At 40.0% G+C, this 19,709-nt stretch overlaps 1 protein-coding gene across 4 annotated transcripts in view; it reads left to right on the top strand.

The window, feature by feature from the left end:
* LOC140742214 (serine/threonine-protein kinase PRP4 homolog) overlaps positions 1-19,709 on the top strand; it is a 101,124-nt gene that overhangs the window by 40,197 nt on the left and 41,218 nt on the right. For all 4 annotated transcript variants that reach the window (XR_012102254.1, XR_012102252.1, XR_012102253.1 and 1 more), the window contains exons 3-7: positions 2,095-2,265; positions 7,835-7,996; positions 10,120-10,201; positions 11,300-11,510; positions 15,290-15,363. Coding sequence is in view for 1 of the 4 variants with exons in the window: in XM_073073042.1 (XP_072929143.1) it covers positions 2,095-2,265; positions 7,835-7,996; positions 10,120-10,201; positions 11,300-11,510; positions 15,290-15,363 (700 nt within the window). In the remaining 3 variants the exon portion in view is untranslated. The remainder of the gene's footprint in view (positions 1-2,094; positions 2,266-7,834; positions 7,997-10,119; positions 10,202-11,299; positions 11,511-15,289; positions 15,364-19,709) is intronic.

Genomic DNA, 19,709 nt, shown 5'->3' with positions numbered 1-19,709 from the left:
TGCTACCAGCAACCTCTTGCACCTCCTGCACCTCCCCCATTACCACAATTTCTGGTCTTCCTCAGGTTACAGATGGATACCCCATAACTACAAATGAGTGTCTAAGATATCTGCAGAATGGATGGAATGGATTTGATAGCTGTGATGCAAACATATTCTGCTGGGTGGAAATGAAATATTTCTGCATGCTTTCTCAAAACTCCCAAATACCCCCCATTCCAGCCCCCCACGAGCCTCAACAATCAAAGACTCTGTTTTGGCTTGTAGGGTGGGAGGCAGAACTGGGAGCACTAAGCAGAAACATACACTGAATCAGTGAGGCTGACTGGCGAATGCTTATCCGGAGCTTGTTTGATCTCCAGTCACAGCTTGCCCCTGTGATCCACTTCTACACACTACTTTTGTTAATTTCTGACTGAGGAAGTGTTTGAGTTATGAACAGATCTCGGGAATGGAGATCTGTTGTAACCTGGGGATTATTTGTAGTACTCCAATACAAATATATCACAATTGTTGTGCATAATCAAGCTAAGTTCTAACTGATGTACCAACTGATTCAACTCCTTGAAAGCAAGAGCGAACACCCATTCTAAGCCTCGCTGACGTCTGATACAAAACTCATCAGCATCAGAATGTTCTTGAGCTATTTGGTTTAAATTTGTTTCCCGTGTTCTCTGTCTATTGAATGGAAACTATTAATAGGCATGCCGTTAATTATTTCACTAATCTCATCAGGCCACCAGGGAATTCCTTTTGCTCTCAATTAAAATAGATCATGTCCTTAAATTATGAACACCTAAGATGAAGTTGGAAGTCATTCTTGTAGCTCTGTGTTAAAATTCATGGCCACTGAAGAGGGAAGCCAAAATTAAGCTCTATACTCTGGATGTAATCTGAGAATCAGCCTTTGTCTTTGTTTTGTATTGATCGATTCTGTGTAATGACCTAGTCTCCATTTCACTCATGAACAATAGAACAAGGAAAATGTATTTAAACCAATAAAGAGGATGTGAATTTTGATATTGGGGAGCTTGTGTTATAATATGTTTAGTCCTTTTATACATGATCCTTCAGCCATAGCCCTTAGGTCTTTTACTTTACAAATCTTTTCTGGATTCTCTGCAAATAATTCTGTTTTAGAGCCAGACATTATCATGATAACATTATCTAAAGAAACTGCAAATGCTGGGAACAGTAGAAAAATGCAGCCCGAGTACTGGTCCTTCAGTCTTTAGTGTCTGTGCCAACCATTCCAATCTACCTTAAGCCCAACTGCTTGCATGACAATCAGGCAGTATCTTTTGAAAGTAAAACAGTTAGCGTTCCAGGTCCTTGACCCTTCATCAGAACTGGTAAATGAAGAAAACAGAACTTAGTTTTCAGTAGCAAAGAAGGGAAATGGATTGAGCAAATGAGCCTCCAAGAGGTGATGAAATATGCTAATAGGGCCGTTTGAATCAAACTATACAGCTTTAAAAGCAAAATGCTCAAGGAACTCAGCAGGTCAGGCAGAATCTATGGGAATGAATAAACAATCGACGTTTTGGGCTGAAACCTGGAGAAAACCCACACATTCCACGGGGAGGGTATACAGGTGGCGTCAGAATTGAACTGCGAACTCCGACTCCCTGAGCTGTAATAATATGGCGCTAACCGCTATGCTACCATGGCATCCACCCTGAGGTGACTTTTGTGCCTTGGTATAATAGTGCAAGCAGCCACAGACAGGTTAGAGTGGGAGTGTTGGGTGGGTTGGGGTAGAAATTAAAAGAGCAGAATAAACACAAGAAATCTAGGGAAATCCGATGATTAGGCTGGGTTAAATGGTTACTGGGAGGCATCAGTCAAAGGGTCAGAAGGGTATATTCCACTCTGTATCTCAATAAGTAAATCTGTTGTGGCCTGAAACACTCAATATTTGATTCTTCAACTCTTAACTCACTCCATCTTTCTGCTTGCATCAGAACTGGCCATTTCTGCAAACCATACGATTCCAGGCTAATTTTGGAAATCTATGGAATGATAACTATTGAAATTGTGTTTGAATGCTGTTATTCAAAATACTTTACTGAAGTATGTGTTTGTAAACTTTAGAACACGGTCTCGTGATGAACCAGCAAGTAGGCTAGAACGTTCCAGAGATGTCAGCACATCTCGAAGGTCTCCAGCAAGACGAAGAGCCAGCAGGTCCCCTGTTCGAAGGCGATCACGTTCACTCCTCAGGCGAAGTCGTTCTCCAAGGAGGAGAAGCCGATCTAGGAGGAGGTAAACATTTTGCATCTTGTCTGAAAATAATTAGCTGTTCTAGATTACATTCTTCTTTTGCCATTAGGCTGCTAGCTTTTAGGGCAGCAATGAAGGTCCTCCATCTCTGTCGGCATTCAAGGCTTTCTTCATGGTGTCAGTAGCTTCCTCTCAGTTTACTGTCAGTCATGGAGGATTAGTAGGCCACTGTTAGTCTGGCCTCTACCTTTTGACTTGTTTGGCATTTGTGACCCCACCAAAAGCCAAAGCATAAAGCCCAGACTCCAGCAAACATAGCTCTCTGAGTCATTGAGGCACACAAGCTGCCAAACCACAACAAGGTTGTTGTCCTCTTGGAGGAGATTATATTAAAATTAAGGAAAAGTTTAATTTGAAGAGCATATTTAACAGTACAGGAATACTGTGTTGATTTGATTGTTTTTTCACTTGGTTTCTTTGAGGTTAATTTCATTTTTGTCAAAGTGTGATGTGCTTCATTGAGAATTGTTTGTTTCTTTAGCAAGTTCTTTGCGGGATTATCATAATAAAATGTTGACCAGGATAAGTTTGAACAGTTTGAATTCTGCTGTAATTTCCTATTTTGCATCCGTCATTGTGTGTGTGGTTGAATGTTTTCATAATCCTCCTCCATAAAGCATAACTTTTTCATTCTTTAATTCCTTAACAATTTTTAGACTTCCAGGACTAATGAACAATTCTTACACAATGAACAAAAGGAATTATTTTCAACCTAAAGCTAAATATATTCCAGAAAGTGAAAGTGTGAAAATCCTTGGCAACTCCAGTGTTTCCTGCGCTTTGATAGCTTATAGAATTTTAGCTGTCTTCTCTTTGACAACATCAGTCTTAGATTGTTTAGAAATTGAATCTGAGAACACTTCTTTTACAAAGTGTATTGCTTTCTTTGCATATGAGGCTTCAAATGGAAGTTAAGGTATTTACATCACAACTGGAGTATCTGTGGTATAGTCTTTGACCCTAGATTAAATGTTTGTTAAGAATTCCCTGGTTGATGAAACATATTTTCTATATGCACTTAAAGTTACCAGTACCTTGCCTACTTCTGCCATGCAGGGCATTAATTCATTATGTGCTTGGTCTTGAAGTTCAAACATACAACAACAACACACTTGGAGTAAATGAGGTGCTCGAGGAATATAAAGAATATAAGAAGAATCTTAAGAAAGAAATTAGAAAAGCTAAAAGAAGATAGGAGGTTGCTTTGGCAAGTAAGGTGAAAATAAATCCAAAGGGTTTCTACAGTTATATTAATAGCAAAAGGATAGTGAGGGATAAAATTGGTCCCTTAGAAAATCAGAGTGGACAGCTGTGTGTGGAGCCGAAAGAGATGGGGGAGATTTTGAACAATTTCTTTGGTATTCACTAAGGAGAAGGATATTGAATTGTGTAAGGTAAGGGAAATGAGTAGGGAAGTTATGGAAACTATGACAATTAAAGAGGAGGAAGTACTGGCGCTTTTAAGGAATATAAAAGTGGATAAATCTCCAGGTCCTGACAGGATGTTCCCTAGGACCTTGAGGGAGGTTAGTGTAGAAATAGCAGGGGCTCTGACAGAAATATTTCAAATGTCATTAGAAACGGGGATGGTGGTAAATCGGATTAGTAAGTATGCAGATGATACTAAGGTAGGTGGCGTTGTGGATAATGAAGTAGGTTTTCAAAGTTTGCAGAGAGATTTAAGCCAGTTAGAAGAGTGGGCTGAACGATGGCAGATGGAGTTTAATGCTGATAAGTGTGAGGTGCTACATTTTGGTAGGAATAATCCAAATAGGACATACATGATAAATGGTAGGGCATTGAAGAATGCAGTAGAACAGAGTGATCTAGGAATAATGGTGCATAGTTCCCTGAAGGTGGAATCTCATGTGGATAGGTTGGTGAAGAAAGCTTTTGGTATGTTGGCCTTTATAAATCAGAGCAATGAGTATAGGAGTTGGGATGTAATGTTAAAATTGTACAAGGCATTGGTAAGGCTGAATTTGGAATATTGTGTACAGTTCTGGTCACCGAATTATAGGAAAGAAATCAACAAAATAGAGAGAGTACAGAGAAGATTTACTAGAATGTTATCTGGGTTTCAGCACCTAAGTTACAGAGAAAGATTGAACAAGTTAGGTCTTTATTCTTTGGAGCATAGAAGGTTGAGGGGGGACTTGATAGAGGTATTTATAATAATGAGGAGAATAGATCGAGTTGACGTGGATAGGCTTTTTCCATTGAGAGTAGGGGAGATTCAAACAAGAGGACATGATTTGAGAGTTAGGGGGCAAAAGTTTAAGCGTAACAGAGGGGGAATTTCTTTACTCAGAGAGTGGTAGCTGTGTGGAATGAGCTTCCAGTAGAAGTGGTAGAGGCAGGTTCGGTATTGTCATTTAAAGTAAAATTGGATAGGTATATGGATAGGAAAGGAATGGAGGGTTATGGGCTGAGTGCGGGCCAGTGGGACTAGGTGAGTGTAAGCGTCGGCACAGACTAGAAGGGCTGAGATGGCCTGTTTCCATGCTGTAATTGTTATATGGTTATATGGAATGTAAAGGCCTTTCAAGTGTACCCTGCCATTCAATATGATCATAGCTGATGTATTGATCACATTTCATCTTTTGCAGTATTTCAGCATAGCCCTTGAATTCCTCAATCTTTCATACATTTATCAATCTCCATTCTAAATATATCTAATGATCTCGGTAGCGGATTTCTGAGAGTTACTATTCTCTGAAAGAAGAGATTTCTACACACCTCATTTTAAATAACTGGCCCCTTGTAACCATGTTCTTCTTGTTTGTGGAGCAGAAAACAATTTGCTGGAAGAACTCAATGGGTCAAGCACTATCTGTAAGGAAAGGAATAGTTGACACTTGGGGTCAAAACATTGTTTCAGGGCTGATGCAGGGTTTTGATCTAACTGTTGACAATTCCCTTCCTTGCACAGATGCTGCTTGACCTGCTGAGTTGTTCTAGCTGATAATTTGTTGCTCCAGATTCCAGCATATGCAGTCTCTAGTCTTGTTTCTGTTAGCAGGAGAGTCACAAACATCTTAAGATTTTATCTGTTTGATTAAGGTTACTTTCATTCTTCTAAACTCCAAGGAACACAGACCCAAATTGTTAGTTTGTCTTGATAGGTTAATCCTCATCCCAGAAATTAGCTTGGTAAAACTCCTTTGGCCTCCTTTCAAAGTTCAAAGTAGGTTTATGATCATAGTAGATATATGTTCCCATATACAGTACAACCCTGAGATTCATTTTCTTGTGCACATTCACAGTAAATACAAAGATAGTAAAATTAATGAAAGGCAGCATCCAACAAGATGGACTCACAACCAATATGCAAAAGACAAAAAGCTGCACAAATACAAAAGAAAAACAATAAATAAATAAATAGATATTTAAGCAATAAATATCAAGAACATAGGAAGAAGAGTACTTGAAAGTGGGTCCATGGGTTGTGTTCAGTGCTGAGTGGAGTTATCACTTTTGGTTCAAGAGCCTGATAGTTTAGGGGTAATAACTTCCTGAACCTGGTGGTGTGGGTCCTGAAACTTCTGTACCTCCTTCCTGATGGCAGCAGTGAGAACAGAGCATGGCCTGGACAATGGGGGCTTCTTGATGGCTGCTGCTTACCTGCACAGCACTCCACAGGGTATGCTCAGTGGTGGGGAGGGCTTTTCCCCATGATGGACTGGGCTGTATCCAATATTTTTTGTAGGTTTTTCATTTCAAGGGCATTTGTGTTTCCATATCAGACCGAGATGCAACCAGTCAATATACACTCCACCGCACATCTATTGAAGTTTTTCAAGTTTTAGATGACATGCCAAGTCTATGCAAACTTCTAAGAAAGTAGAGGCATGTTGGACCCATAACAAATCATCTCAGATGATAACAGTGATGAATTTAAAGTTGCTGACCCTCTCCCCCTGTGATCCCCCTGATGAGGACTGGCTTGATGATGTATTAACTCTCCAGCCTTGTTCTCAAGAGGCCTCACTGCCAACTTCCCCCTGTTTATGTAACCATATGTCCTCTTACTGTTTAATTTTTACATGCAAGTTTCTGTTGAAATCAGTTTTCTCCCTTGTGATCTTTTTAGACTCTCACTGCCAGATCCTAAAAGCTTCCCAATCTTCAGCCCTAGCACCAGCCCCTACTATTTTATATTCCCCAATTTCAGTTTGACCTGCTTTTATTAACCACAGATTGTTCCTCTTTCTAATGGAATCCCTTTTACCAATTAGAATAGAATCCTGCTGAGTTTTATAGGCTAGCAGTCTGAATATATATCTCTGTTCATCTACTGGCATGTCTCTTATATTACTTTCCTACTCCACTTGAGATATTATATATGCCCTTATTTCTCTTGAAGACACTGGATTATGTCTGCCGTTCACCCTCAAATTACATCTGGAATTCTGTTGTGTTGACTTCCACCTAAGGATCTTTAATCAAAAGATCTCTTACCACACATGACAGGTATAAAATGTAAAGCAAATAAGCCCCTTTACTTTTAAAAAGGCCTCTTTGGAGAAATCTTCAGGCTGAGGAAAGCCATGCAACCAAAGAGATGGCAAGAGAGACAAGTTTTTATCCCATTCATGAGGAGATGATGAGAAAGATTGGCAGATCTAAGCGGTTTCTTAACATAGGATGCAGCCTCTTCCAGCAATGGCCCTGCCAGCCACGGGTCCCACATCTCAGTGCCTTGCAGCCCAGGCCAGCTCAACATCAACTCTTAAGTGTATCCTTGGCACATAAGTGCCTCACTCCACACTGAACCATACAGTGGTGAGATTCTCTTAATCCTTTCATTGCTTTCGGAGTGCTTGCAGAGTTCTAATCTCTGAACTATATTCCTAGCACATCAGCAGGGAGGACGGCAATGTCACTAATGGATCTGTATGTTATCCTTTATTACTGCACTGTTCCTTAGAAGGCATTTCTTGCTTGAATGATCTGATCTGTCAGTGATGCACCATTATAGTATACTTTCCAGTTCACCATATTAGGGAAAACTCAAGAAACAAAATTAATGGTGAAAGCCCATGTCTTCCAGAGGAAATGATAAACAGATACACTTCATCAAATCTAAAATGTTAACACTTTTTCTGTTTCCATAGACATACAATTTTAATTTGTTTGTAAAGCCAGAAAGATCAGAAAGCTAATTTAATTCAATAGCCTCTGTTCTGCTCATCTTGGGATTTTAATTTTGATTGGAAAATCTTTCTAAAAGTTGCATATGTTTATTTAGAACATTCTTAGCATGGAGATTTACTTAATTGTTTCTGTGTATGTTCTCTTAAGACTTCAAACTACAGGGTTGGTGGTTCATAAGAGTTTAAATCCTACAGACCTTTGTTGTTTTAGTGACTCACACAAAACTTAATACACAGCATTCTTTACTTGGCTCACTTAGTGAAAGCCTATCTTAACATTACTCCTAAATTCATTTGGTGCCTCAGAAAAAAATAACACCATACTTCATACATTCTTTCAGTGGCTTCCAGAGAGAAAGTTGGTTCACACCATTTTTTCCACTCTTCTCTCCCAGGTCTTTGGATAGAGACTGGAATAGGAGAAGCAGATCTCGTAGAAGGCGATCTAGGTCACGAGGTCGGCGTAGACGTAGAAGTGGAAGTAGAGACAAAGAAGATAAATTTAAAGGAAGTCTTTCAGAAGGCATGAAAGTTGAACAGGAATCTTCTGATGAAAAGTAAGAAGCTGATTAAAAGTTTCAATGATAAGGAAAAGGACTATGTATTTAAGACGTCAGTTTAATCTATTAGTAAGTTGAAATACTAGATTTGTCAACAGGGAACTACATTAAGAGTAATAGTCACTTTAGGAAAGGTCACCACCTGCTGAATACAAAGCTTATACTTGTGAAATGCTAAATGTATTGCCGTGAACTTTTCCCATTTGATTTTTCCTAATTTCATCACTTGAAGAAGGGAGAAGTTGGAAATAATAGTCTTCAGTTTTAAATAAAAGAAGCAAATGTGATCATACACTATATAGGTTAATGTATGTGAAGGAGCGAATTGTGAGAATTATTTGGTTGTAAAATTAGTATAAACATTGATGCACAAATGAATTTTCCATAGGTATCAACCACTTCTGAAGGCAGTGGGAACTAAAATTGTCCAGATCTGGCATGAACCTCAAAAAAATGGGGTTGGGAGGTTGTTGCCAGAGCTAGACTATTTTAACTATGATAAATGGTTAACTGGGTTTTGATTTTCATTGAAACAGAGATCAAGAGAAGATTTAGTAAAGATGTATTATTATAAAATTGTTAGGACTAGACATGGTAAACAGGTATGACATACATGGCCTAATTGAGGGGTCAATATCTAGGTGTTATAGATCTCAAAATTAACTCAAAAATTAAAGAATAATTTAAGGAAGATTTATTCACAGGTGGAGAATAATAGGGGTCTGTAACTTACTGCCTGTAAGGTAGTGGTCACCAACCTTTATAAGCCCAAGATCCCCTACCTTGGCCTGAGTAAAGGGCGAGATCGACTCCACATCAATTAGTTACATGCATGCGCACCGGGGCAGAAAAGACCGGAAGTAAAACCCCGCAACCTGGAAGTAGAAATAATGTATAAACACCGGGGGTACCCACCCTTTCTTTGCACAGCAGACCAGTTTAATATTGACAATATTCTTGCGGAACAGCCGACGGGTGCGGGGGTGGGGGGGGGGGCGGTGGTATTAAACATGACCGGTATGCAGTGATACTTGAAGCAGGTTCCTTATGTCCAATTTAGTTTTCACGGCTCTCGGCTTCTGTCCCGCTTGCTCACGTTTTTTTCCGCTGAAAAAACTCAGCGGGTTTGTCTTTAAGCGCTGGGTGCTTGGACTCAGGGTACCGAAGCAGTTTTGAGACATTGCCTCATTAGACAGCCTCCGGGCCCAAGCTCCAGCTTCCCACCCGCCTGCTGCCAGATGCCTTGGCCAGGTGCGGCTGGTCACGGGTGAGGTGAGAGGACAAGGTCGGTCAGGGCCGGAGGTCCCCATACTGGGGCCGCGACAGACGCCCGAGCGAGGAGTGCGACAGAGCGCCCGCCTGCCCGCCCCCCCCTTGTAGGATCTATCGGCCAACAAAAGTTTGTTTCACTAGATCGCAGCGCGGTAGCTGCTTTGCTACTTACGAAGCGCTGAGCCCGAATTAGGTCATCTGCGAATATTTTAGCACCGGGTTCCCCACGAACATCCGGTGTGATAAACAGGTTTAGAGGCAGTGCTCCAGGCCAGTAGCGACAGTACTTCCCGCCGGCTGCCCGAGGCCAACCAGTGATCCCTGGCGCGAGGGTGTCACTGCGGTTAGGCGACTGATGACCTCGAGTGCGTTCAAGTTCAACAGTGAGCGTGACAGGGACTGAGGGAAGGTGCAGCTGACTCATATTGTTTCCTCGTGGCCCGGTGGTTGGGGACCAATGAAGTACACTGTGTAGTACGGGGGGGAGCTACATGCATGCGCACTGGGCAGAAAGAACGGAACTAAAACCCAGAAACAATCTGTCAACAGTATTTGTGTATTTATCTTTCTTTTTTTTCGGGATCAACTGGGAAGACTAGTCGATTGCGATCGACGGGTTGGCGACCACTACTGTAAGGGAATTGCAGGCAAAATGTCTCCATGCGTCTTTAAACTATTGTAAGATGAGATTGTTCGATACACGGGAAAATGTTTCCAGTTTTAGACAAACGATCGTCAGGATTGCCACCAATAAGTCAATAGTAGATTTGAAAACAATTCATTTACCCAATTTTAAGGCCATTTCATTTGTGATATCTGATTAAATTTTTGTACATTTTTGACTCTAGTCTGGAAGATTTTGATGTAGAAGAAGAAGATGAAGAAGCTGTTATTGAACAAAGACGCAAAGAGAGACAGGCGATTGTTCAGGTATGGTTTAGGGTTTTAAATTCAAATGTGAAATAAATGCTTCAATTATCGGATGAATATTGGCTAGCAATGGTAAATAATCATAAAAGTAAGTTACTTAAAACAACACCCATGTTTTAGTAATGTAACATCTTCTTGTGTACAAGCTGCACTGATTTGTAATCATACCAAGCATTCCTCTGAGCTCCTTCAAATAAGTTCCTGAAAAATCAACATACAATGGATTTTTCTCTTTTCCTGTGCCTTATTTTATTCATTGAATTACTCCACAATTGCTTTATGGGTGTGGGTGAATTGGTATGTGGGGAAGGAATTGTGAAACACTATATTGAATGCCACATTCAGTGAATGACCTGCTCCTATGCTACAATAGGCCATTCAGTCCAGCAGGTTTATGTCTGCTTCATCTACATGTACTGAGGTCTTCCTCTAGGTTTCAGCATAAATAAATTTCTTTTGATAGCTGTGGAGACCACTGGAAACAAATTCTGACTCTAAACCCTTTCAAAATTTTAAACTGTATCAGATCAACGATTATCCAATATGTTAAGATTACAGATGTCCCCCACTTTATGAATGTTCACTTTATGCCACTTCGCTTTTACAAAAGACCTACATTGATAACCTGTTTTCGCATTTCAAAGAGGATTTTCGCTTTTATGAAAAATTTTCCCATATAAATTAGTGATTCCTCGCTTTACGCCATTTCGGCTTAAGAAAGGTTTCATAGGAACACTCTACCTTTGTAAAGGGGGGGACGCCTGTGCATTCCTAATTTGTTCCATTTTCTCAAAACTGTTGATATCATTGAAAGATTTTCCTGCATTTTCTCAGTGTTACAGTGTCCTTCCTGAGAAATGTAGATATGCTTACCATTTATGTACTCATGTCTCCATATCAATAGTCTAGCCCTTTGGATGTTAGTTGGAGTAATGCAAATTGAAACAAGTTTTGTGTAGAGTTGTGACCCTAAACAGTTTTATATTATGCATTAGTATTGAAGTGATTGTGACAAATCTTGAACAGGAACCAAGCATGAACATTAATTTTTTTTAAAAAGTGTATTGAACTGAAAATAATTCTTCATCTGTATTGCAGAAATATAGAAACCCAAATGAAGACAGCAACATGTCTGGATTGTCTGAACCAAATAGTCCTCAGAGTAGTACACGGAGCCGCTCCCCTTCTCCTGATGATATTCTTGAGCAAGCTGCTGCAGATGTCAAGGAATATGAAAGGGAGAATATTGATACCTTTGAGGCTTCTGTCAATGCCAAACGAAACCTCATGTCACTCGAGCAGAAAGAAGGTGTGATTCTGCAATTGAATTATTATAGTACCAATTACCTTTGTACATTTGAATATTTCCTCTTTTAACCATTTTTGATCCTAAATCTGTAGAGTTACTGGCCTCAGCTAGGGTTGGGTAATAGAAAACAGGACTAGAATTTTCATCTCAATACTCCTAGACTAGCGAACAGAGAATTATCTAAGGCTCCACTCTCAATAGCTTTCTATAAACAATTGTTTAAAGTAATATACAACTTTGAAAGGATTTGGGCTGGCAGTTACCTCAGCCTGTAACAACATTCCCTCACTGTCTCAGCTGTAGTGTAATGTCATTCAGGTGCGGCCCTAAACCACATTTTGTCCCTTTGCAATCAGTGCAAATAGCCAGCATATTTTCATAATGAAGAGTTAGATATCAAAATATAATTCAACAAATGAAAATTTAATTTGAGAGGTGGATAGTGTAGTCAACATTAAATTCAAATTAAATCATTTTTAGTTATTGTGAATCTGTTAATGCTGTTTTCCCTATGCCTCATCCATGTCCTTGCCACTTTTAGACATGACTACCCCAACAATCTTCTGGTAGCCTTCCATTTAACACAATCCAAAACATTTGTCTCACCTAATCCCTATTTGTCCATTGTCCCTCTACTTGCTGACTTATTCTGGTTTTTAATCTGGTGAATTTAAAATCTCATCTTCACGTTCAGGTTTCTCTGTGATATCCTTCCCTTTCTCTGAGATATCTCCCAAGAAGATCAGAGATTTTGAAGAATTAAAGTAAATTTATAGCATAGAAGGATCTCGCCTTGTTTGGTGACAGTGAAAAAAGCTTCCTGGTAGCATAGCAATTGTTGTTGTTCGTCCTTCGGAGTCGAAGACAGCCATGACTTCTGTCAGGTGGAGGGTTTGTGACTGTGGGTCCAGAGGTGACTGGTGAGGCCAATCCAGGCCCTGAAAACTCGCCCACATGTAGGACACATGAGGGTAGGTGCTGCAGTGGAAGTGGAGGTAGTTCGAGCCTTGCGCGCGGCGCGTTTCCTCTGAGTCTCTGCGATGTGTCTAGTTTCTGCTGCATACGCTCCTTTAGTGGTCCTGCTCCACCAGGTTGGGTGGTCCAGAGCAAGCGATTCCCAGCTACTGGGATTGATGTTGAGGTCTTTGAGGGACACTTTGAGGCAGTCTTTGAAACGTTTCTTCTGCCCTCCAACTAAACGACTCCAAAACCTTCTTCCTCAGATCAAGTGGATTTCCTCTGAGTTCTTCCTACATATGGATTAGTAAGGGTTACCAAGCTACATTGGTGTCGGATGCATGGTGACACTTGCGTGCTGCCTCTTGCAACTATTCAAATTGTGTTGGTCGTTGATGCAAACGATGCATTTCATAGTATTTTTCAAATAAAGCTAGTCTTCAATTCAGCTTTCCCATATTGGGTCCAATACTCTCATCTTAGAGATCATCAAGTTAACATCCCACTATTGTGGGAAGGCACCATTCTTTCATGCAGTAAGTTCCAGACCTTTACCAGTTCCAACAAAAGTCAATTTTCCATTTAGTTTAAACCATCTGCCAGTTACTTTAAAACTATGCTTCATGTTATAGACCCTCTAGTAAAGGGTACAGGGCTTATTTCTTTACATGGGTCCTCCATAGTTTTACACACCTCAGTTAAGTCTCCCTCAACCAGTTCTGTTCCATGATGAATCCTTGCTTATCCAGTTTTTCCCTGAAACTAAATACTTCCCAGTCTTCCCACTGTTTTCATAAATACACGTGTTGTAATATGCATTTGTACAGGGAATTTAGACTATGGTATCTGGAACTACAGACTTGCATTTCATTTCATGGTGGTCTGCACCAAATAAGGTCTGAGAGAGGAACTGGTAGGTCAGAGTACAACACTGGCCTAGTATCCAGGGATTACACAAACTTTACACTGCCACTGATCCTTGGGTTAAAGTAGCTTAGTTATGTTGGTGGTTAGGGAGGAGCTCTGGAACAAGCAATTAACAGCAGAAGAGGCCAGTGGTAGTAGAATGGGGTCTGAAGTGGGCAAGGGAGATCCAAGGAAGTAGGGGTTTAGAGCAGCTGGGTGAGGGAAAGGGACATAATTTGTGTATACTATCATGATTGGATAGTGGACATCTAGTTAAGGTAAAAAAATGTGTTGAGACTGTGACCTCCAACTATATTGGAATTCCTTGCCATTGGATCAAAGCCAATTTAGCTGCAAGGCAATATTGCACATTTAAAGAATGGCATATTGGCATCTTGCACTGTATGAAAACAAGTTATCCTCGAAATTGTGTTTAATTAAAGAAAAAAGTGAGAACTCAGAATCAGGTTTAATATCACAGTCATATATCGTGAAATTTGTTGTCTTTGTGGCAGTACTATAATGCAATACATAATTTTAAAATACGGTATTATAGTTAGATTAAGTAAGTAGTGCAAAAATAGAAATAAAACTGTAGTGAGGTAGTGATCATGAGTTCAGTGTCCATTCAGAAATCGGATTGCAGAGGGCAAGAAGCTGTTTCTGAATTGTTGAGTGTGTGCCTTCAGACTTTTGTTTCCTTCCTGATGGTAGCAATGAAAACAAGGCATGACCTGGGTGACGGGGGTCTTTAATGATGGATACTGCCTTCTTGAGGCATTTCTCCTTGAAGATCTTCTGGATACTATGGAGAATAACATCCATGATGGAGCTGACTAAGTTTACAACTCTTCGTAGATTATTTCAATCCTGTGCAGTAGTGCCCCCCCCCCCCCCCCCCCCATACAGATGATGATGCAGGTAGTTAGAATGCTCTCCAAGGTACATATCTGCACATATATGGAATAAGATGCACACCAATATTTGACTTCTAAACCTAACATTTTGGTTTGAGTATACAATTCACCTAAGTGTCTAATTTACTAAGGGTTAACCAGGGACCAAGGTGGATATCAGCAGTCAAACACCAACATGGATTGATTTATCAGTCATGGATGTTGTTGAAGGACCAAGAGAATTGTCCAGGGTATCACTCTCTGCCACATTATTCATCCTCTTGGGTGATTCGGTGAGCTGTGTTGGATGTTTCATGAGGTATCAGCAAAGCAGTTATTTAGGATGAAACTACCCACACAGACCTTAATTAAATCTCTCCTTCCTGTCCAAGCCACATTTAGAAAAAAGCTGCTTAAATGAAGTTTATGTAAAATTGAAATGGAATTGATTCGACACTTCAGGAATTAAACATTACAATCAATGTTCCTGAGAGCATATCAATGAAATTTCAGTGAAAATTATGACAAGATTTTTGCTTAAAGGCATTGTTTTTAACCAATTGCAGTGTAAATGTATCCATTTTTTGTAATCAATTGAAAATTGCCATCTGCAACATAACACTGTTTTCATTTTCTAACAAACACGAAAGCAAGTAATAATCAAAAACCTTCAGATGCTGGAAATCCAAAATAAAAATAAAATTCTGGAAATGTAATGGTCAAGTAACCGTGGAAGGAAAATGAAGTATTGATGAAGGATCTTTCACACTAAGTGTTAAGTTTCCCATTTTTTTGATGCTGCCTGGCTAGCTGAGCATTCCCAGGAAAGTATGTGTAATTTTTTCTCTTTGTGTACTTCAAAGTGTAGTGGAGAGGTAGGAGGTGGAAGCATCAGTGTGTAGTGTATGGAATCCTGCTTTTCCTGTGCCTGCCTAATAGTGATTTGTACCTTTGTGAAATGCTTGTTCTATTTAAGGTTCTGGATAATGGTGACTGAAATGAGTTAATTCTTTCATGCAGGAGCTGCTCTGAAGAAACCGACAGTTCCAGATATGTTTACAGAATCCGATGACATGTTTGCTGCCTATTTTGATGTATGTATATTCTATAAAACATCACATGTTAAAGGCAGTTTAGGATAACTTAAGTCTCTTGTTTTTACTCAAAATGAATACGATAAACTGCAGTGCTGTTTTGTGCTTAATTTGGTTGTCAATCCCAATCTATTGCTTCAAGTATTAAGATAGTTAAGTTCCTTAAGGTTGTCATAACTGGGGCTAGTAGGGAGAAGCTCCTTCTACCTATTAAATGTTCCCTGTAGCATGCATCTCAAGTAACCTCAGACAACCAAGTCCAATTCCAGCTCCTGGCCTTCACATGCAGCTTAGCTACTAAGCCCAGCAGAACAGTTTCTACTGACAGGACAAGGGGCAAAGGTGGGTTACTGGCGCCTTAAAAGCAGTCACTTTGGGCAAATGAAGCTCTTCAGTTGTGACTGGAGAATGAAAACTCTCATCTTTAACCTTTGCTGCTTTGCGGCTGTATGCAATAATGGGAGAGGTTTTGGGAGTAAACCCTGAGGAAAAAATCCTGAACTGGAGTCCCTAAGCTTAAGTTAGTCCTATTTTGAGTTCAGTGCTGACTGGTGACTCCTGCAGCGTCACTGCATTGGTCTCTGTTGGTCCTTTGAATTTATGAGGTGTGTGGAGAGGAGGAGCCGACTGCACGGGAAGTTGCTCTCCATATTGTAGTGCCCTAGCTTGTGTATTGACAGCCAGCACTGCATCAGCTAGAACACAACATCCATGGTCAACCCTGACCAACAGAGGGCTTCTAAAGATAGTAATAGCTATTTTGTTCAACAGACTCTTTACACAGAAGACATTCTGCCAGTGGAGATGGTGGAATTAGATACAGTTGCTATATTTAAGGGCATTTAGACAGGCACTGCCATATTGTGGTTAGATGGGCAAAAAGGTTGGCATCAACATAGCTGAAAGCTGTAATGTGACCCTTTGTAACACAAGAATAAATCTGTAGGATAGCAAGTTTTGTATTATATTTAACTCTACTGAACAATAATAAAAGGGTTTTAGTTTAATTTTTATGCTCTGGCCATTTTATTAGGTACAGGAGGTAAAATGGTCACTGATGTATTTCTGTATGTTCGTGGTCTGCTGCTGTCAACTTCAAGGTTCTACATAGGCGTTAAGAGATACTCTGCTACACACCACATTTGTCATCTATGATTATTTGAGTTACTGTCACCTTGCTGCCAGCTTGAATCAGTCCGGCATTTCCCTCTGATCTTTCTCATTAACAAGGTGTTTGCCTTCAGAGCTGATGCTCACTGGATTTTTTTTGCGCTATTCTTTGTAAACTGCAGATACAGTTATATGTGAAAATGCCAGGAGACCAGTTTCTGAAATATGCCATCAAGCAACAACAATCAAGCCACAGTCTAAGTCACTGGATCACATTTCTTCCCCATTCTGATGTTTGTTCTGAACAACTGGAACTCTTTACAATGTGTGCATGCTTTTATGCATTTACCAGCAGATGTGCAGGTGTATCGAATAAAGTGGCCACTGAGTGAATCCACTGATTTTGCAAAATCTTTTAATATTTACCCACAGCTAGAGAAAGAGAACAATATTGGCAGTTTCAAATCTAAAACTACCTTTCCTCTGCTTTAAGCCTTCTATAGTATATATACGTGGACAACTGCAAATAGCTTGTCTGCTATTTGGTATGTACTTAATACAATACAAAAGGTTTTGCACAATAGTAGCTGGTGAAATCCCTGGCAGAAATGTTTTAATATAAAAAGAGCAAATGCTAGAAACATTCTACAGAACACATTGTATCTTTAAAAAGAAAAATAGCTAACATTTCAGATCACAGGACTTTACCTGACAAAGACGCTGCCTGATCTACTCTGCTTCCATCATTTTCTGTCTTTTATTTCACAATTTCTACTATCTGTTGTTTGATTGTTTTCAAAATAATGCTGAAAAAAATAATGGAATCATAGAATCTTACAGTGTACAACAAGGCCCTTTTCCCCACCAAACCAAGCCAACCATTAATCACCATATAACCATATAACAATTACAGCACGGAAAGAGGCCATCTTGGCCCTTCTAGTCTGTGCCGACGCTTACACTCACCTAGTCCCACTGGCCCGCACTCAGCCCATAACCCTCCATTCCTTTCCTATCCATATACCTATCCAATTTTACTTTAAATGACAATACCGAACCTGCCTCTACCACTTCTACTGGAAGCTCATTCCACACAGCTACCACTCTCTGAGTAAAGAAATTCCCCCTCTGTTACGCTTAAACTTTTGCCCCCTAACTCTCAAATCATGTCCTCTTGTTTGAATCTCCCCTACTCTCAATGGAAAAAGCCTATCCACGTCAACTCGATCTATTCTCCTCATTATTATAAATACCTCTATCAAGTCCCCCCTCAACCTTCTATGCTCCAAAGAATAAAGACCTAACTTGTTCAATCTTTCTCTGTAACTTAGGTGCTGAAACCCAGATAACATTCTAGTAAATCTTCTCTGTACTCTCTCTATTTTGTTGATATCTTTCCTATAATTCGGTGACCAGAACTGTTCACAATACTCCAAATTCGGCCTTACCAATGCCTTGTACAATTTTAACACTACATCCCAACTCCTATACTCAATGCTCTGATTTATAAAAGCCAGCATACCAAAAGCTTTCTTCACCACCCTATCCACATGAGATTCCACCTTCAGGGAACTATGCACCATTATTCCTAGATCACTCTGTTCTACTGCATTCTTCAATGCCCTACCATTTACCATGTATGGCCTATTTGGATTATTCCTACCAAAATGTAGCACCTCACACTTATCAGCATTAAACTCCATCTGCCATCGTTCAGCCCACTTTTCTAACTGGCCTAAATCTCTCTGCAAGCTTTGAAATCCTACTTCAATATCCACAGCACCACCTACTTTAGTATCATCTGCACACTTAGTAATCCAGTTTACCGCCCCATCATCCAGATCATTAATGTATATGACAAACAGCATTGGACCCAATACAGATCCCTGAGGCACACCACTAGTCACCGGCCTCCAACCTGACAAACAGTTATCCACCACTACTCTCTGGCATCTCCCATCCAGCCACTGTTGAATTCATTTTGCTACTTCAATATTAATCCCTAACGATTGAACCTTCCTAACTAACCTTCCGTGCAGAACCTTGTCAAAGGCCTTACTGAAGTCCAAATAGACAATATCCACTGCTTTATCCTCGTCAACTTTTCTCGTAACCTCTTCAAAAAATTCAATAAGGTTTGTCAAACATGACCTTCCACGCACAAATTCATGCTGACTATTCCTAATCAGACCCTGTCTATCCAGATAATTATATATACCATCTCTAAGAATACTTTCCATTAATTTACCCGCCACTGACGTCAAACTGATAGGCCGATAATTGCTAGGTTTACTCTTAGAACCCTTTTTAAACAATGGAACCACATGAGCAATACGCCAATCCTCCGGCACCATCCCCGTTTCTAATGACATTTGAAATATTTCTGTCAGAGCCCCTGCTATTTCTACACCAACTTCCCTCAAGGTCCTAGGGAATATCCTGTCAGGATCTGGAGATTTATCCACTTTTATATTCCTTAAAAGCGCCAGTACTTCCTCCTCTTTAATTGTCATAGTTTCCATAACTTCCCTACTTGTTTCCCTTACCTTACATAATTCAATATCCTTCTCCTTAGTGAATACCGAAGGAAAGAAATTGTTCAAAATCTCCCCCATCTCTTTCAGCTCCACACATAGCTGTCCACTCTGATTCTCTAAGGGACCAATTTTATCCCTTACTAACCTTTTGCTATTAATATAACTGTAGAAACCCTTCGGATTTATTTTCACCTTACTTGCCAAAGCAACCTCGTATCTTTTAGCTTTTCTAATTTCTTTCTTAAGATTCTTTTTACATTCTTTATATTCCTCAAGCACCTCATTTACTCCATGCTGCCTATATTTATTGTAGATCTCCCTCTTTTTCTGAACCAAGTTTCCAATATCCCTTGAAAACCATGGCTCTCTCAAACTTTTAACCTTTCCTTTCAACCTAACAGGAACATAAAGATTCTGTACCCTCAAAATCTCACCTTTAAATAACCTCCATTTCTCTATTACATCCTTCCCATAAAACGAATTGTCCCAATCCACTCCTTCTAAATCCTTTCACATCTCCTCAAAGTTAGCCTTTCTCCAATCAAAAATCTCAACCCTGGGTCCAGTCCTATCCTTCTCCATAATTATATTGAAATTAATGGTATTGTGATCACTGGACCCGAAGTGCTCCCCAACACATATGTCTATCACCTGACCTATCTCATTTCCTAACAGGAGATCCAATACTGCCCCTTCTCT

Source organism: Hemitrygon akajei, chromosome 20 (genome assembly GCF_048418815.1).
Source record: "Hemitrygon akajei chromosome 20, sHemAka1.3, whole genome shotgun sequence".
In the NCBI taxonomy this organism is placed as follows: domain Eukaryota; kingdom Metazoa; phylum Chordata; class Chondrichthyes; order Myliobatiformes; family Dasyatidae; genus Hemitrygon; species Hemitrygon akajei.
This window is presented reverse-complemented; position numbering and strand designations above follow the sequence as displayed.